The 15,236-nt window shown below is 26.6% G+C and overlaps 2 protein-coding genes across 2 annotated transcripts in view; one reads left to right on the top strand and one right to left on the bottom strand.

The window, feature by feature from the left end:
• Positions 1-5,422, top strand: part of LOC107441714 (Phosphatidylinositol glycan anchor biosynthesis class N) — a 32,862-nt gene extending 27,440 nt beyond the window's left edge. Inside the window, 7 exon segments of the mRNA XM_043047734.3 lie at positions 201-288; positions 392-490; positions 2,076-2,131; positions 2,252-2,327; positions 4,105-4,221; positions 5,005-5,161; positions 5,164-5,422. Coding sequence (XP_042903668.2) covers positions 201-288; positions 392-490; positions 2,076-2,131; positions 2,252-2,327; positions 4,105-4,221; positions 5,005-5,161; positions 5,164-5,183 — 613 coding nt within the window. The 3' untranslated portion in view covers positions 5,184-5,422.
• Positions 5,423-8,351: 2,929 nt separating this feature from the next.
• Positions 8,352-10,160, bottom strand: LOC107437005 (general transcription factor II-I repeat domain-containing protein 2B-like). Its single transcript, XM_087156830.1, has 2 exons — positions 10,058-10,160; positions 8,352-9,961 (listed from the first exon to the last, which is right to left on the bottom strand). The coding sequence occupies exons 1-2, from the start codon at positions 10,158-10,160 to the stop codon at positions 8,352-8,354; spliced, it is 1,713 nt and encodes a 570-aa protein (XP_087012956.1).
• Positions 10,161-15,236: the final 5,076 nt, after the last annotated feature.

Here is a 15,236-nt window from a genome sequence, read left to right as displayed (position 1 = left end):
AAACTAGTCATAAGAATTTACTTTGCTACTTCCTTTTATTTGCCAGTGGTATCCAAGTTTCATTTGTGATTTTTAAAATAATTTAGCACTTTGTACATCTATTTTTTTTCATAAAGGCATGTTGATGGTGTTTTAGTTGTAATAAATCTAATGAATTGCATATGTTATCACTTGACATGTTATCTTTAATTATAAACTAGTCATGAGGGATTATTTTGTTTCCTACTTTGTATCCAAATGGCATTGTGGCTTACACTTGAGCACTTGGGCTCTTGCAATTATGTGAAGGTAAAGAAATATTTAAATTAAACCAACTTATATGCACTTTTACATGTTTGTCAATAGTATTAAGAGTTAAAACCAGCATTTCTTTGTAATTCTGCTTGTTTAGTTACAGGACATGTGCTTTACACATACTGCTACTGACTTATCCAGAAAAGCATTAAGTAAACAAATATCTTTTGGTGATTTGAGAAGAGCTTACTTTTTTGTATCCTTTTCCTTGTATAAGTTTTAATTAATTTTGTTTTCAGTTTAATTTTGCTAGTTGCTAAGGTTTAATATGATTTAAAACACTTAATGAAATCACAATTTAAATCAACTGTTTTTAAAAAAAAAATTGATTTAAAAAAAATCATAGATGACTGTAGAAAATATTTTTCTACCGTCTGATTTCTTTAATATTGAGGATTTTTTGCAGAGAAATATTGCCTAAATTATTATTCGGTGTTTAAAATAGACTAATAAATAGAACAAAGTGAAGATAAAAGTACAGTGAAACTTTTATATTTTAATTATACGTAAATTGTTTATGCAAAATACTTTACTGTTTGATAGACATACAGCTCAATTATAATCCATTTAGTTTTATGGTTATTAGAATTAAACAGACTTCCTTTAAAATTTAATAAATATGTAGTTAGCATTTATGAATAATTAAGATGGACTTGTTCCAGCAACGTGTACTTCAAAATAATTTATTATTTTATGTTTCCTAATTTAAATTAATTTATTTTTCATTTGAAATGTAACTGGCAAATTCTGCTTTGTCATTCCCATTACATGAGGATGTTTAACCTAAATAAAGATTAATATGATTTTTTAATTAGTGGTTAGTTGTAAGAATAATTTTAACCATTTTACTGAGAAATATTAAATATTTTAGTTATAATATTTTTTTTCGATAATATTTTGCATTGCTAATACATTTTATCAGTGTTTTTAATGTTAAAAGACTCTGCTTTAAATGTATTAAAAAATCATGATTTTAGCCAATCTAGCTTGTTGTAACATTTGTCTTTTACCTACTTGAAATAAGAGTGTTTCAAATATGATAAAAATATATGATCATGCAAATTTCAGATATTCATAAGGAAAAAGGACCTATTTATTAAATTTCTTAAATTAAAATGAATATTATGCTTGTTACAAACTCATTGAAATGTCAAATTCTGTGTTATATTTTTTAAAATAAAATTCCTTTTGCTTTTCTATAATCAATATCTAAATTTAATCTGGCTATAATTCTCTACTTAAAAACCACAGTTTTTAATATTGTTTTGGTGTACTTGTGAAATTAAAAATTTAGCCGAATACCTTTAAATGCAATCATGAATTTTTTTAAATGTTTTTCTATTGCTACTTAATAAGAATCTCAAAATTTTTATCGATAAATTTAAATATTTAATTTAAATAATCTTTACTAATCTAAGTTTACCCAACCCAGTAACTAGAATAAATGTGGCACAGTGGAGGGCACTTCATTTATTTTTGATTTTTTTCCTTTCAAACAAATATTAGTAATTACAATCATCTTATCACAGATGCAGAAAAATTATAGTATTTTTAAATAGTGTTGAAAATCAATAACGAATTTTTTACTATTAAGATACCCAAATAAAATTACTGTAATTTAATTTTATAATTTCCAAAAAATATACTTGATGCATTAAAATCCAATTTAAACTTTTTGTTGTTTGTTAGCAAAAATATGTGTTTCATTTGTTTAATAACTAACTTGAATAACTAAGTCGAAGCTTTTACTGAGTTTTTATAGTTCCTTAATGTTTTGACAGATGTTTTTCATTTTACTATCCTTTTTTGGTACTGGAAACATTGCAAGCATCAATAGGTAGCTGAATTTTGTTATTCTTCTTCAATTTTATAATAATTTTATTTAAAGATTTGTATACCTATGCAATTACATTTTTAAATATATATATTAAATATTGATGCAATAATTGTTTTTCAGCTTCAATCCTACGAGCATTTATTGCTTCCTCACTGTGTTCAATCCATTTGTTATGGGCATCCTCATGCTTATAAAGGTAGTTTTGCTTTTAATTTATTTGTTTATTTAAATTATATACTACAGTTCACTCTTTTATTCAAAATCAAAGGAGAACAAAAAATTTGAACTATTTTAAATCTAATATAAAATTATACCTTATTGGAAAATACAAAAAAAAAGTGTTAACTTTATTTGAAGTAAAGTATTAACTTATAAGGATTTTAATTATATTAGTTGGTAGTTATACTTTTTCATAACTATATATTTCATATTTTTAAACTGTGTTACTTTTCTTTTTATGCCATTTCTCACTTTAAGAATTTCCATTTCCTCTTTGAAATTTATTATCTTTTTTATTGATTTCATTCTATTACTTCTGCTCTTTTTCTTTAATAATAGCTTTCCAAGACCTTAAATAAAACTGATGTCTAACTAATTTTAAAAAAGAAATATTTATTTATGAAAGCCTATTTATAACAGCATTGATTTTTCATTTTTGTCTCATCTAAATTAAAAGTTTAAACTATAAATTTTATGAATGAATAAAATTTGTATAGTTTTTTTTATGTTTTAAGTTTTATTGTTGTAAGGAATTATTTATTCAATCATCAAAATAAAATTAATATAAACAAACTGTTATTAATATGCACTTATATATCTCTATTATTGCTGACTTAATGACTGTTTTAATAACCAAACCGTTTTATTTCATTTCAGCAATATATTTGTTCATTATTGAATACACTTAGCACCTTTATTCTTTTTTCATGTACGCTAACGAAATTCAACTTAAATTAAATAACTCTTAATTATTGTCTTTCCTCCAGTATAATGTTTGTGTAAATATAAGGGTAGCCACAAGTTGGTTGTATGGCGGCTTCAAAGCGTCAAAGGGTCATTCTCCATGGTGTTAATTTGCTTTTTCACTCTCAGTGATGTCTTTCAAATTTCATTGTGTAGAAATGTTAATGGAAAGTTTATTTACTTGAAGTTGTTTTCACATAAAAACATTCTCTATTTATTAATTGTTTTATTATTTTTATAATGTTATAAAATTATAAACATAAGATTACAATATTTTTTATAACATGGTAGTTGCACTCTGTTGAAGGAAGTATAGGACGTGATATAGTTTTTATGTATACTATATTTTTTATTATTATTATTATTTCCAATGGCTAGGCAAAAATAAAAATAAATGAACAGGAACAGAAGTAAAGATGACACAACAATAAATTGACCGAAGTCATTGCCTCATAAGTTCTCTGGCCTTCCAATAAAGCTCAGTCTCGGAGTCGCCTCTAAGGACTGCACAGTGGTGGAGGTGGTGTCTATCCATAGCGGGGGGGCAGTAAGGGCTTGAGAAGATCCGAATACGGTGAAGGTGATCTGCAAGGCAATCATGTCCGGTTAGTAGACGGAATCGGGCCACACCGTGCCGACATGGACTGCCAGAAACCCTCAAAAGATCTTCAGCTTTCCAGCGCTTAGATTTTACTCTATTATTTATTTGTTTACTGAATTGCCCTTTAAAGTTTGCTTTAAATAAAGCTTCACAGAATGAAAAGAAAGTGGAGAGGAACTCGATTGAAGAAGCCTCGAGCCCTTTTTTTGTATACTATATTAACATATACAATTGATTTTCATATCTTTTTTTTTATTTGTGAGATGCCTTTGACATTATTTGTGAGATGCCATTGACCTTAAAAATCTATCTTGTAAAATAAAGTGTGTACATTTTGATTTGCAGAAATGTATGCAAAAAAAAAATGGTTCTTGTTGAATAATTTTGGTATGTATTCTTATTTTTGCAGATTCTCATACCATTTCTAATCGTCAGTTGTGTTTTAAGAGCAATTAACATAAGTCTAAAGGCATCACCCAGAGCACTCTTCTTACTAGTGCTGCTCATGGGAGATTTTCTAGGTTTGGTGAGTATCACGTCAATAAATTATGTAAATTTTATATTTATTTTAAATTTGGCTGCTGTTTATTGACTTGCAAGTAGGCATATTTTAGAATATGGTTCAACTATTTTTATATTTTTTAGCATTTATTTTCTGTTTTAAATTTTTATTTTGTTAAAAATCATGGGCTCTACAATGAAATCTGGGTGAAGTTTCACTAACAATGCTCCTCGAACCGCGTGATAATAAATAGAAAGAGGAGTTTCAAATTAGGTAATAGTGTTGTTTCCTAATCTTGAAAAAGAAAGTCACTAACCTGAGAAGACAAGAATGGGGAATTCTCATTATTATTTTTTCAAGAAAAGAAGGAATCTTTTATAATTGCCCTTTGTATTTGTTTTAGTGTCCCTAAGCCGTTGAGTTTATGTTCTTTAGACTTTATTTTCTGTAAATTACATGAAATCTTAATTTTTGCTAATTAAGAAGTTTTTGTTTACTTGTTTAATTAAAATTCTGAGAATGCAATGGCTTTTAGAATTATTATTTATTTTCATCAGTGAAGACTTAGATCGAGATAAATTAATTTAAATATGATTTTTTTTTCTACAACTTGGATTGCTTTCCTATATATTTAATTTAAATAAAAATGATAATTTTATGTGTCCAATATTGTAAAAGGATTTATTTTTCTGAATGATCATTTGAACTTTTTATATTCAGTTTACTTTATTTCGAAGATGTACTTTCTTTTTTAAAGTTTTGTTTTTCACTGTAATATTGTTAGAGATGTTTTTTTTTATTTTTCAGCATTTCTTTTTTATGGTTAAAGACAGTGGCAGCTGGTTGGATATTGGAACTTCTCTGAGCCATTTTATTATTAGTATGACAATGGTTATTTTCATAATGTTCTTGTATGGAATTACTTGGGTACTTACATCTGTGTCTTTAACGTTGCCATCTTTAAAAGAAAACGACACTTCTTATGATTATTGATTATGCTAAATGAAAATATTTGTAATATCATTACTCACTTGATATTTGGAAATAGCTCAATACTTGGGCACTTCTCAAAATGTGGGAACAATAATGTTAGCAACAGCTAATTACGAATTTAATTTATGTTCTATGCACAACAATAATGTTAACAACAGCTAATTACGAATTTAATTTATGTTCTATGCACTAAATATTTTTTACTTATGCAATAAATTTTTCTTTTTAAATAATTAATAACTTTGAATATCGGATTAAAATTACAAGAAAAACTATTCCCTCCATTATATGATTTAGACAATGCTATATTCACGTGTTAGAAAATGACATTTTATTAGAGAAATATTTTATAAAAATATTTTAAAAATTTAATAAATAAGTTTAAGGGACTAGCATCAAAACACTTATTTGCTTTTTAAAAACACTTCCTGACAGTAAAATATATTTTATTATTGCTGCATCTTTAAGGGTGTTATCAAGTAACTGTCCTTTTTAAACTCTATATTCTTAATCTTGTTTTTAATGATCAAAACGCTATGTTTCTAAAACAATTTGTAATAATTTCACTAAATAGAATTATAATTTATTCATGGTGCATAGCGTTTTTAAAAAGTACTTAAAGGTGCTTATTTCCAACTTTCATTTTTTACAAGCCCTTAAAGGTGGTTTTTTCATTGGGTGTTTTTAAAAAGTACTTAGATTTTTTCCTTACCATGCCGATTTTCGCCACGTATTAAGCAAAAGCATGCTTTTAACAGTGTTCAATTCAACGGTTTCACAATTCATTCACTCACCATCTATTTCAGCATTCCCGTATGAAAGCGCCAATCATTTGCATGTTTGATGAAATCCTTGAAAGTCCATATGTGCGTCTGCTGAGCTAGGGGGTTTGATGAGATTCTTGCACCTCCCATGTGCAACTCTGCTTCATTTTGAAAGATATTCTCAATTTCAGAATGCATTTTCAACCGTCTGATATCGAACAGAAAAACTTCATCTTTTTATAATGACTAATATAATCAAGAAAAGATTTATTTGTCAGAAACTGGTTGTTTTATCATGATCATGTAAAGTCTTTGAAAATTATTTTGCACTTTGTCAATGTATATAGTGCTTAAAAATATTTGAGTGCTTAAAAAGTACTTAAAAGGTGCTCATTTTTTGTTGAAAGATTTGGCTATGCAATTTTAATTGACAGAATTTAAAATTAAGATCTGTGTTATGCTCCCTTTGAGAACTGCCCACTTACATCTAAGATCGATGAAAAATTCTCTTATTATTCTATATATTGATTTTCCAAAACCGTATGTTCCAGCTTTATTTTGCCATTGTTCTTTTATACAAATATCGATGTCTGTTTGGCTTCACAATGTTATTGAAAGGTATTCGATTTTAATGCACTTTGTTACCAGTGATATCAACTTTGATATTTACAATTATGTATGTATGAAAATTTTTGTTCATAAATTATGTATAAAATTAATAATTTTTGAAAATTCAAAAATTTTCTATGAAAACTTTTTGGAAATTTTTTAACTTTCATTTTTAAATTTGTTTCAAGGTGAATATTATCATTTCCCATATTTCTATCCAAAAAAAATTCTATATTAGTTATTCACAAAACTGGGCAGGAAAGTTATTCTACAAACATATGTATATATTTAAACAATGTTATATGTCTTAGGCTATAAACACAATATTTTTCATTTTTTCAAAAGATTTTCACTTTTGTTAATTATATACCTTTGGTATTTATTTTCTTATTCTTTACTATCTATTTATTTTCTATACCTTTCTGTATTTGTTATGATATTTGTGTAGGTACCAGTTTAAGACATTTTACTACTATAAATAATGATAATATTAATTATCGTAAAGATTTTTATAATTCAATAATATCATTAAATTTGAAATTTTGAAAGTTAAAATTAAAAAGAATTTAAAAAATTATATTACATATTTATTTAGTTTGCAAAACAAAAAATGTTATCAGTTTATATTTATGATAATGTTTTTAATTTTTATAATCTGTCCAAAACTTTCAATCACAAGGTTGTATTATTAAAATTCATTTAACTTTTCTATTTAAGTTATTAAAATAATAGTATATAGAAATTTGATGGAAGTTGTAGATATATTCTTCTAGTCATTGTGAATTTTGCACAAGTATTTAAAATGTTTATTTATAACTAGTTTATTAGCGGACTTGATGCCTGTTATTTTGTTATATGTTTTTACTATTATTAGATCTGAGTTAAAATTGGAAATCCGAAAACATTTCATTGTGATTGTGTCCTTTTAAATTTGCTGAACCTTTCTGAGTTTCTTGCAAAAACTTTGCGTTTGTTATATTTCATGCATGCTTTAAAAAATTATATATTTGTTTTCATGTTTCTTTTAATGTTTTTATATTTTTCTCTAATAATTGAGTTGTTGTTTTTTTTAAATGCTTTTTTGTAGTGAGTGCATTTTTAATTAAGTTTGAAATCAACTATATTAAGTGAAGTGCCATAGAATAATAATAATTCAAAGCATTCCCTACTATCAAATCTACAATATATTTTTTATTTGGGATTTTTAAAAAAAATGTCGTACACATTAAATATTCAAACTTAATATTTTTTTTTAAAAAAGTTTATACTTTATTATCAAAAAAGTTTAATGAGTTCACTATTAAAACTATTCTGACACTCATTAACTTTGTTCAGCATTTTAAATTAGTAAAAATACATTTCAACCATTTAAGCAGCATAATCAGCAGTTATAATTTAATAATAACTGCTGTAACTTTTTAATATTTTTCTGTATTTAATTTTTATTACTATTTCTCAATGTTGCTTACATATTTACTACAGAACTTAAGAGGCAAAATAAATAATAATCTATTGAATAACCTCTCTTGGTATATGTCAGAGGTGGGGAACCTTTTTACCATTAGAGGCCACATTTAAATTAGGCAGCAATAAGAGAGGCCGCATAAGCTGATTGACCTAAGAAAGTGACTTTTGTGAAATTATTATAGTTTTTCTATAGATTTAACAATTTATTGCATTATATAGAAAAAATAAAATATAATACTACAAAATTTTAAATATATACATATAAAATAATATAAAAATATTATAAAAAATACAATAAAAAATATTTTTTTATTCACTAAGTTAGTGACTTATTTGGCTTTGTTTTTTGTTTGACAGTAATTGTATATTTGGATCAAGCTTCGTAACACACAGTTTTAATTGATCCTCTAAATGTGCATCTGTAATTTGCGTTCTTAAATTTGTTTTTATTTTTGACATGAGAGAAAATGTTGTCTCGCAACAGTAGGTACTTCCGAAGCAGGAAAGTAAACGGCGAGCATGTTCTCGAAGGCATGGATATTCAACAGCATTTTTCCAGATTTCTATGGGATCCTTTTTAGCGTTAAAAAGGGATTTGATGATACTATCTTCCCCTAAATCAATTAACTCCATTTGTAGTTCTGCAGGAGCCTCGGATATATCTATTAAATGTGGTTCAAATGCCAGTTTCATAGCAGGAGTGTGCTCGTCAAAATCAGAAAATCTTTTAGTATACTCTTCTATTAAACAATCCAAGACACCTACATATTCATCGAATATTTTATTTTCACAGTTCTGCTCATTTAACATTTTAGCTAGCTCCGGGAAGTGTTGTGCAGATATTTCCGATCGACAAAGCAATGTTTTGAAAAATGATAATTTTTTTCTAAACGCTTGGATCTTTTGCCACATTTCATAAATATACCTCGTTTCACCTTGCAGGCAAATATTTAAATTGTTTTGTTTTGTCATCATATCAGACAAAAATGCAAGGTTTCTGAGAAATACTTCATCTGATAGATCACATTCTTTTCCTTGTTCTTGATAAAAGTTTAAAATTTGTCGTCGTAAAGACAAAACTTTTATCAAAACCTGACCTGTTGATAGCCAGCGAACCTTGCAGTAGTATGGTAGGTCAACACTATACGTTTCCTCATCTAAAGAGAGCATCTGCCGAAATTCACGATGACGCATTGCATTTACGCGAATATAGTTGACAATGGCAATGGTTCTATCCAGAGTGTCTTGCAAAATGGTAGATTTTGCGCAAAGATTTTGCTGATGCAAAATGCAGTGAAATGATATCAATTTTTTCAAGTTTAAGTTTTCCTTTTTTAACAAAGCAACGAATCCTTCTTTTTTGCCTCTCATGGAAGGTGCGCCATCGGTGCAGACACTGACTAAATTACTGACATTCAATTGTAATTTATTACATACTTCTTTGAAGTTTTCGAAAATATCGGCTCCGCGAGTTCTTCCAGTTAGTGTACCCAACTCAAGTAGTTCTTCGTAACATTGAAAATCTTTAGTTATAGCACGAATAAAATATAAAACTTGTGCCGAATCTGTTTTATCAGTGCTTTCATCTAAAGCAATTGAAAAATAAACATCTTCATTTTGTATAATTGTATGAAGTTGCTCTGTTACATTTTGCGCTAATTCGTGCTGTCGATCTGTTACAGTTCTTCTTGAAAGAGGTAATTGTTTGTATTTGTCGAAATTTCTTGGATCTAACATACTCACTGCTTCAACAATACATTCTTTAATTATTTCAATGTCACTAAATGGTTTGCCCCTTTTTCCAAGTATATGTGCTATTTTATACGTAACAGCAACTGCAGCGGAATTTTGATTTACAAAGGCACTAAAAGATGCCTGCTGATGATGCTTCTCATTTTTCAACTTTTGAAGTGCAGCTTTTCGTGATTCACCTTCTAAAGCGAAATATTTATGTTCTTTATGAGTCAAATAGTGTTTATTTGCATTCGCTTTTTTTAAAGTATTTAAAACTGTATTGCACAACAAACACATCATTTTATCTTTCTCAGCAGTAAAGAAAAAATCTAACTCCCATTCTACATTAAATGCTCTGTTTTCATCACCTAATTTTCTTCTCTTACTATTTGACATGATGGATAAAAAAACGAATATCAAATAATATCTTCAACAACTGTTATAAGCCGTGTAACTGTTATAAGCACGCACTGTTAACTACAGTTTGCTGAAGATCGCAACAGGGAAACGTTGAGAGATGCGAGTCAGAGAAGCCAAAGCAAGGTGTGACACTCAAATGGGAGATCTGAAACCAACAAATTTCGTAAATAGTATTTTGTAATTTTAATTTATTTTCAAATAAATATTACATAGAACATTATTCGTTTCTTTTAGATATGTAAATTGCATAAACATTGTGGAATTTTCAGTAAAGAAATTTGTGGAATTTTCAGTCTTTGGCGGGATTTTTCGCGCAACTGTCATGGCGTTGATGTACAATAGTTGTTTTTTGAAACGAACTCTACCATTTTGTACTAGGTGGCAAAGGGCCGCACAAGAACCTCGCAGAGGCCGCAGGTTCCCCACCTCTGGTATATGTGTTTGGTCCTTAATATACCAAAATACTGATGCAAATAGTCTTAAATATTTAAAAGTTACATTTAATAGTTATATTAACATATGATATTTAACATATATTTTTAATAACACATTTTATTTTGAATATTGTTTTGTGAAATATTTTCTTTTTATTAAATCATTTATTTGACTGAATGCTGACATATATTGGCTGTAAAAAAATTTTATAAATATATTATCAAAATAAATATAACTTACCTGAAAATTGACTAACATGTTAATTGTATAGTGATTTAAAAGTGATTATTCAGTGTGTTTATTAATAAATGTGCAGTATTGTAATATTATTTTATAATATTATAAAGAAACATCATTTTTAGTTTTTAACTACTAATTTTTAATAAGACTCATGGTTGTTACTTAACATTTTAATACAAATGTAACAAAAAATAGTTGAAATGACAAAATAAGTTAAATATTAATAGTTACAATAAATTCAGCAAATGTTTATTAAAAATCTCTCTAATCAAAATAGAACTGCATAAATACATTGTTAATAAGAGATAAATCGATAGATAGATAAAAAATAAACACCATTATAACTTATATCAATTTTATTTTGATTTCTGGAACTCATTTGTTAATTGAAGAGCCATCATGTGATTTTTTTATCCAATACGAATGCACTGACTGCAAAAAGAAATAGTTTTCGACCATTATCTTTTTATGTTATATAGTAATGTTTTTCTTCAAGTAATTATTGTTGTTTTAAATCTTAGTCTTATATTTGTTTTTATTCAACCAATCTATATCATTTATTTTAGCTTAAACTTAGGTTTCAATTTTATTTTGTAATTCTTACCTGAAAATAAGAATTTCCATTATTTTTAATATGCTTAGATATTAAATAATCATCAACTTTAATATTAATTCTGTGTTCACACTTATCTAAATATAATTTAGATAAGTGTGGCTTTTATTTCTCTTTAATTTGTTTTTTCTTTAAATGTAGTAAGTAGGTATTTTATTTACCTCACACTAGAGCTGCACAATGGGCTGTATTTACATTGTTTAAAGAATTAATGTAACATAAGTTTTATTCGTGTTTGTTTTTATCAGGCATAATAAAACGATTAATTTTATACATAAATAGCAAATATAAATTTATAATATTGGTTATCATATTTTTTCTGTTGATTTTAATATCTAATAAAGTACTTAACTAACTGATTTATAACCCAAACTTGAGGCAGGTCCAGGCTAAGATGGTTTGACGGTATTAATGAGAATTATAAAGCTGTGAAAGTAAACTACTGGAACTCTCCGGCAAGGAACAGAGCAGAACGGAGAAAAAAATTTGAGGAAGGGCTTGGTCTATAAAGCTTTTTTATGTCAGTAAAAGAAATACTTAAGTGTGTTGCAATTTTTATACATATTTATACAGTTTACTATTCGAAAACAATAATACGTTTTGTTTTAATTTTATTTATTTTGAGTGTATTTTTAAAGCTAATGAGTACTTAACTAATTTTTGACATATATTAAAAATTGTTTTAACATGGTCTTTTGCTTTAAAGAGTATAACTAAACTGTTATAAAGGATTAAAACTAAGAATATAATTAGAGCAGCAGAAATTTATTTTTATATCTTTTTATCACTGCTACTAAGATTTTATTTTTCAAAATAAATTTTAACATTTTGAAATTCTGAAGGTAATAAATTTTTAGCTCATAAAATCAAAAATATTTAGTATTTCAAATTCTTTTAAATAATTCATTGACACATTTCTTGTAGCTTTCTTATAAATTATTTTATAGTTAATTTTTTTTTATAATCAATTTTTGATTAAAAAAATATTTATACTTAATTTAATAAAAAGTTAAGATACTGTGATTAATTATTACTCTAAGCTCTTAAAGATTTTAACGGTAAAGATTCTAATGGTATTTGAATAGTTTTAAATATGTTTAACTATGTATTTTTTAATGTAAAATTATGGGAAGATAATATAGATTTATGTAACTTCTTAACTAAAGTGTAAGTCTTAGGTAATTTATCTAATCATTCATATGAAACATAATCCAGTCAACTCTCAATTAACCAGGATTTAATTTTCCTGGACGACACCTCCCCCCCCCCCCCCCCCCCGAAAAGAAAAACTCATATTTTTTAAACTTGTCCATTATCCGAACAGTAAAAAAGCTGTGAGATTTTACACAAGCGAAGAAAAATCTTAGGAGATTTAAGAACGTTTTACTGTTCTAAACATATTTTAAGAGTATCTTCTGCACATAGGACTGTTCTTCTTATCTAAAAATGTAGGTTTAAAAAAAGATTTGACATTGAAATGCTGTGAAATTATAAGTGGTGATTATATTCTATCCTGAGTAAATTGCTAAGTAGAAACGAGTAATTTGAAAATTGACCTGAAAATGATCTTTTAATTTAATTTAACTAATAATGTATTTTACATTTTCTTTCCTTTTTTTTCATAAATCAAGTTATTCTGGATATTCGCTTATTTGGGACAAAGCTTTTCCCGACCATCCTGGTTAATTGAGAGTCTACTGTATCATATGAATATTTAACTATATTACTAATTACTTATTAATAATTATTAAAAAAATTTAATTGATAACTATTTATAATTATAAAGAACAAGGGAGCTGACATTATTTTGTTTCAATTGAGTCATGTTCAAATTTAATCATCTCAACTTCATATGCAAGTTGCCAAGATATTAACCAAGCATATTAATATTTTTAGAATCCTTGACTAATAAAACTTGGATCTGTTCCTTCCTGTTTCCTCCTGGAACCAAACAGGTTTTGACATGCTCAGTCCCTCTTTCCTTACTTGTAATTCCCTAAGATTTTAATTGCGTTTTTGTTTTTTTCCCTCTTAAATATTGATTTTCGACCACTAATGTGTATAATTTTTAATTAGGATTTTAAAAGCTTATGTTAAAGTTGATCATGAGAAAACACGCTTTATTTTTAGCCAACAGGCATGCATACTAGGTTCAATAACAGTTAGTCTATTTTTTCCCTCCCCTCGAAAAAAAATTTTAATTTATATAACTCTGTAAATAATAATAAATAATATATCTATTAGTTAAAATGCTATAATTGATTTCTTCTGATTCACAAACTTTGATTTTCTCTCAAACTTTAAAATAAATATCAGCTTCCTTGTTTTTCTCTAAAAATCACAGATATGAGGCAAATAGAAGGCCTACATAGTCTATATAAATTTATTTAAAAACGTACTGAGGCTTAATTATGTGTGCCAAATACTTAGTAGTAAAAATAATTTAGGTAATATTTGTATTTCCAGGGGTCTTAAAAACCTATAAGAATAGTACTATTACTGTCACAATGCCTATTACCACAAGTAGGCATCTATGGTATCAATAATAGTTAGCCGATTTTTTCGGCCTCCTGAAACAGTTCTGTCATTTATATCACTTGTAAATAATACATAAATTAGGCAATATACTTGTAAGTAGTTATAATCTTTTTTAACTGCATTAAAAGATCCAAATTCAGAATTTTATAATTCGTTTTTGCTCTAATATGTCGTCTTTACTTTCCAAACTTTCTCTATCTGTGATTAAATCTATGCTTGTGAATATGGTTCCTATTTTTATGTATTTCCCATTTCTTGATAGTCTATTTTAATCAAGTTGGGTCTCACTTGCTATCTTTAGTACAGGAAATTATTTAAGTTCAGTTTTACATGCAATTGTCTTCCAACTGTGTAATTAGTACTTTTCTGTGTGTGAAATTGCAGTGCCACTTGTTTATTCTGTCCATGAAAATAGTAATAATAAAATCAAAAAGTTTCAAATTAATTCCTGTTTTAGTTTTATTTATTCTTAATTCTTTGATGATTTAAAAGACAAATTATTTCTTGACATTTCTAAGTAAAATTTTAGGTATAACGTAATCAATTTGAATCGTTAAAAAAGTGGATTAATTATTATAGCTGTTTATGTAATTCTAAATTTACCAATTCAATACATTAGGGTTGTAGCTTCTGTTAATTCTAAAACTTCATTGTTATTACATTTTGTTTGCGTTTTTGAAACTTAATTAAAAAAATAAGTTTCACAAAAACTGTTAATGAAACTTGAGTTATCATTAGCAGACTTTTCTTGTAGTAATATTAATTATCTTAACAGATTTAGAAATTCCTTAATAAAAAATTTATTATTAATTTTAAAAAATTTCATAATTTCAGATAAAAAGAAGTTTGTTAAAAAAAATCAATCTCTATAATAAGAAATGTGACAATAAATAGAGTAGAACTACGATTATCCGACACCCGGGGTATATTCGAAAATTGAAATTGTTGGATAATCAGGAGATCTTTTTTAAATCAATTTTGTGAGTATATTAAACATTGCACTACACTATGAGTGATATTACTCAAGGCAATGACTAAAAAAAGTTTAATTGAAACCCTCATTTGTTTTTTACTTTTTTTAAAAATTGATACAATATCATGGGGGAAAAAATCATTGATAATTTTTTGTTCTCTTTTTTAACCCCTTCTCTGCCGGATTATTATTATTTATTTATTTTCGAATTTCTGACTCAAAAGAAAGCACTTTTATTGCTGAAAATTAATTT

This window comes from Parasteatoda tepidariorum, chromosome 1, assembly GCF_982258835.1.
Source record: "Parasteatoda tepidariorum strain Cologne lab strain chromosome 1, Ptep-v5.0, whole genome shotgun sequence".
NCBI lineage: Eukaryota > Metazoa > Arthropoda > Arachnida > Araneae > Theridiidae > Parasteatoda > Parasteatoda tepidariorum.
Note: the sequence above shows the minus strand (reverse complement) of the source record. Positions and strands in the feature narration are given on the sequence as shown.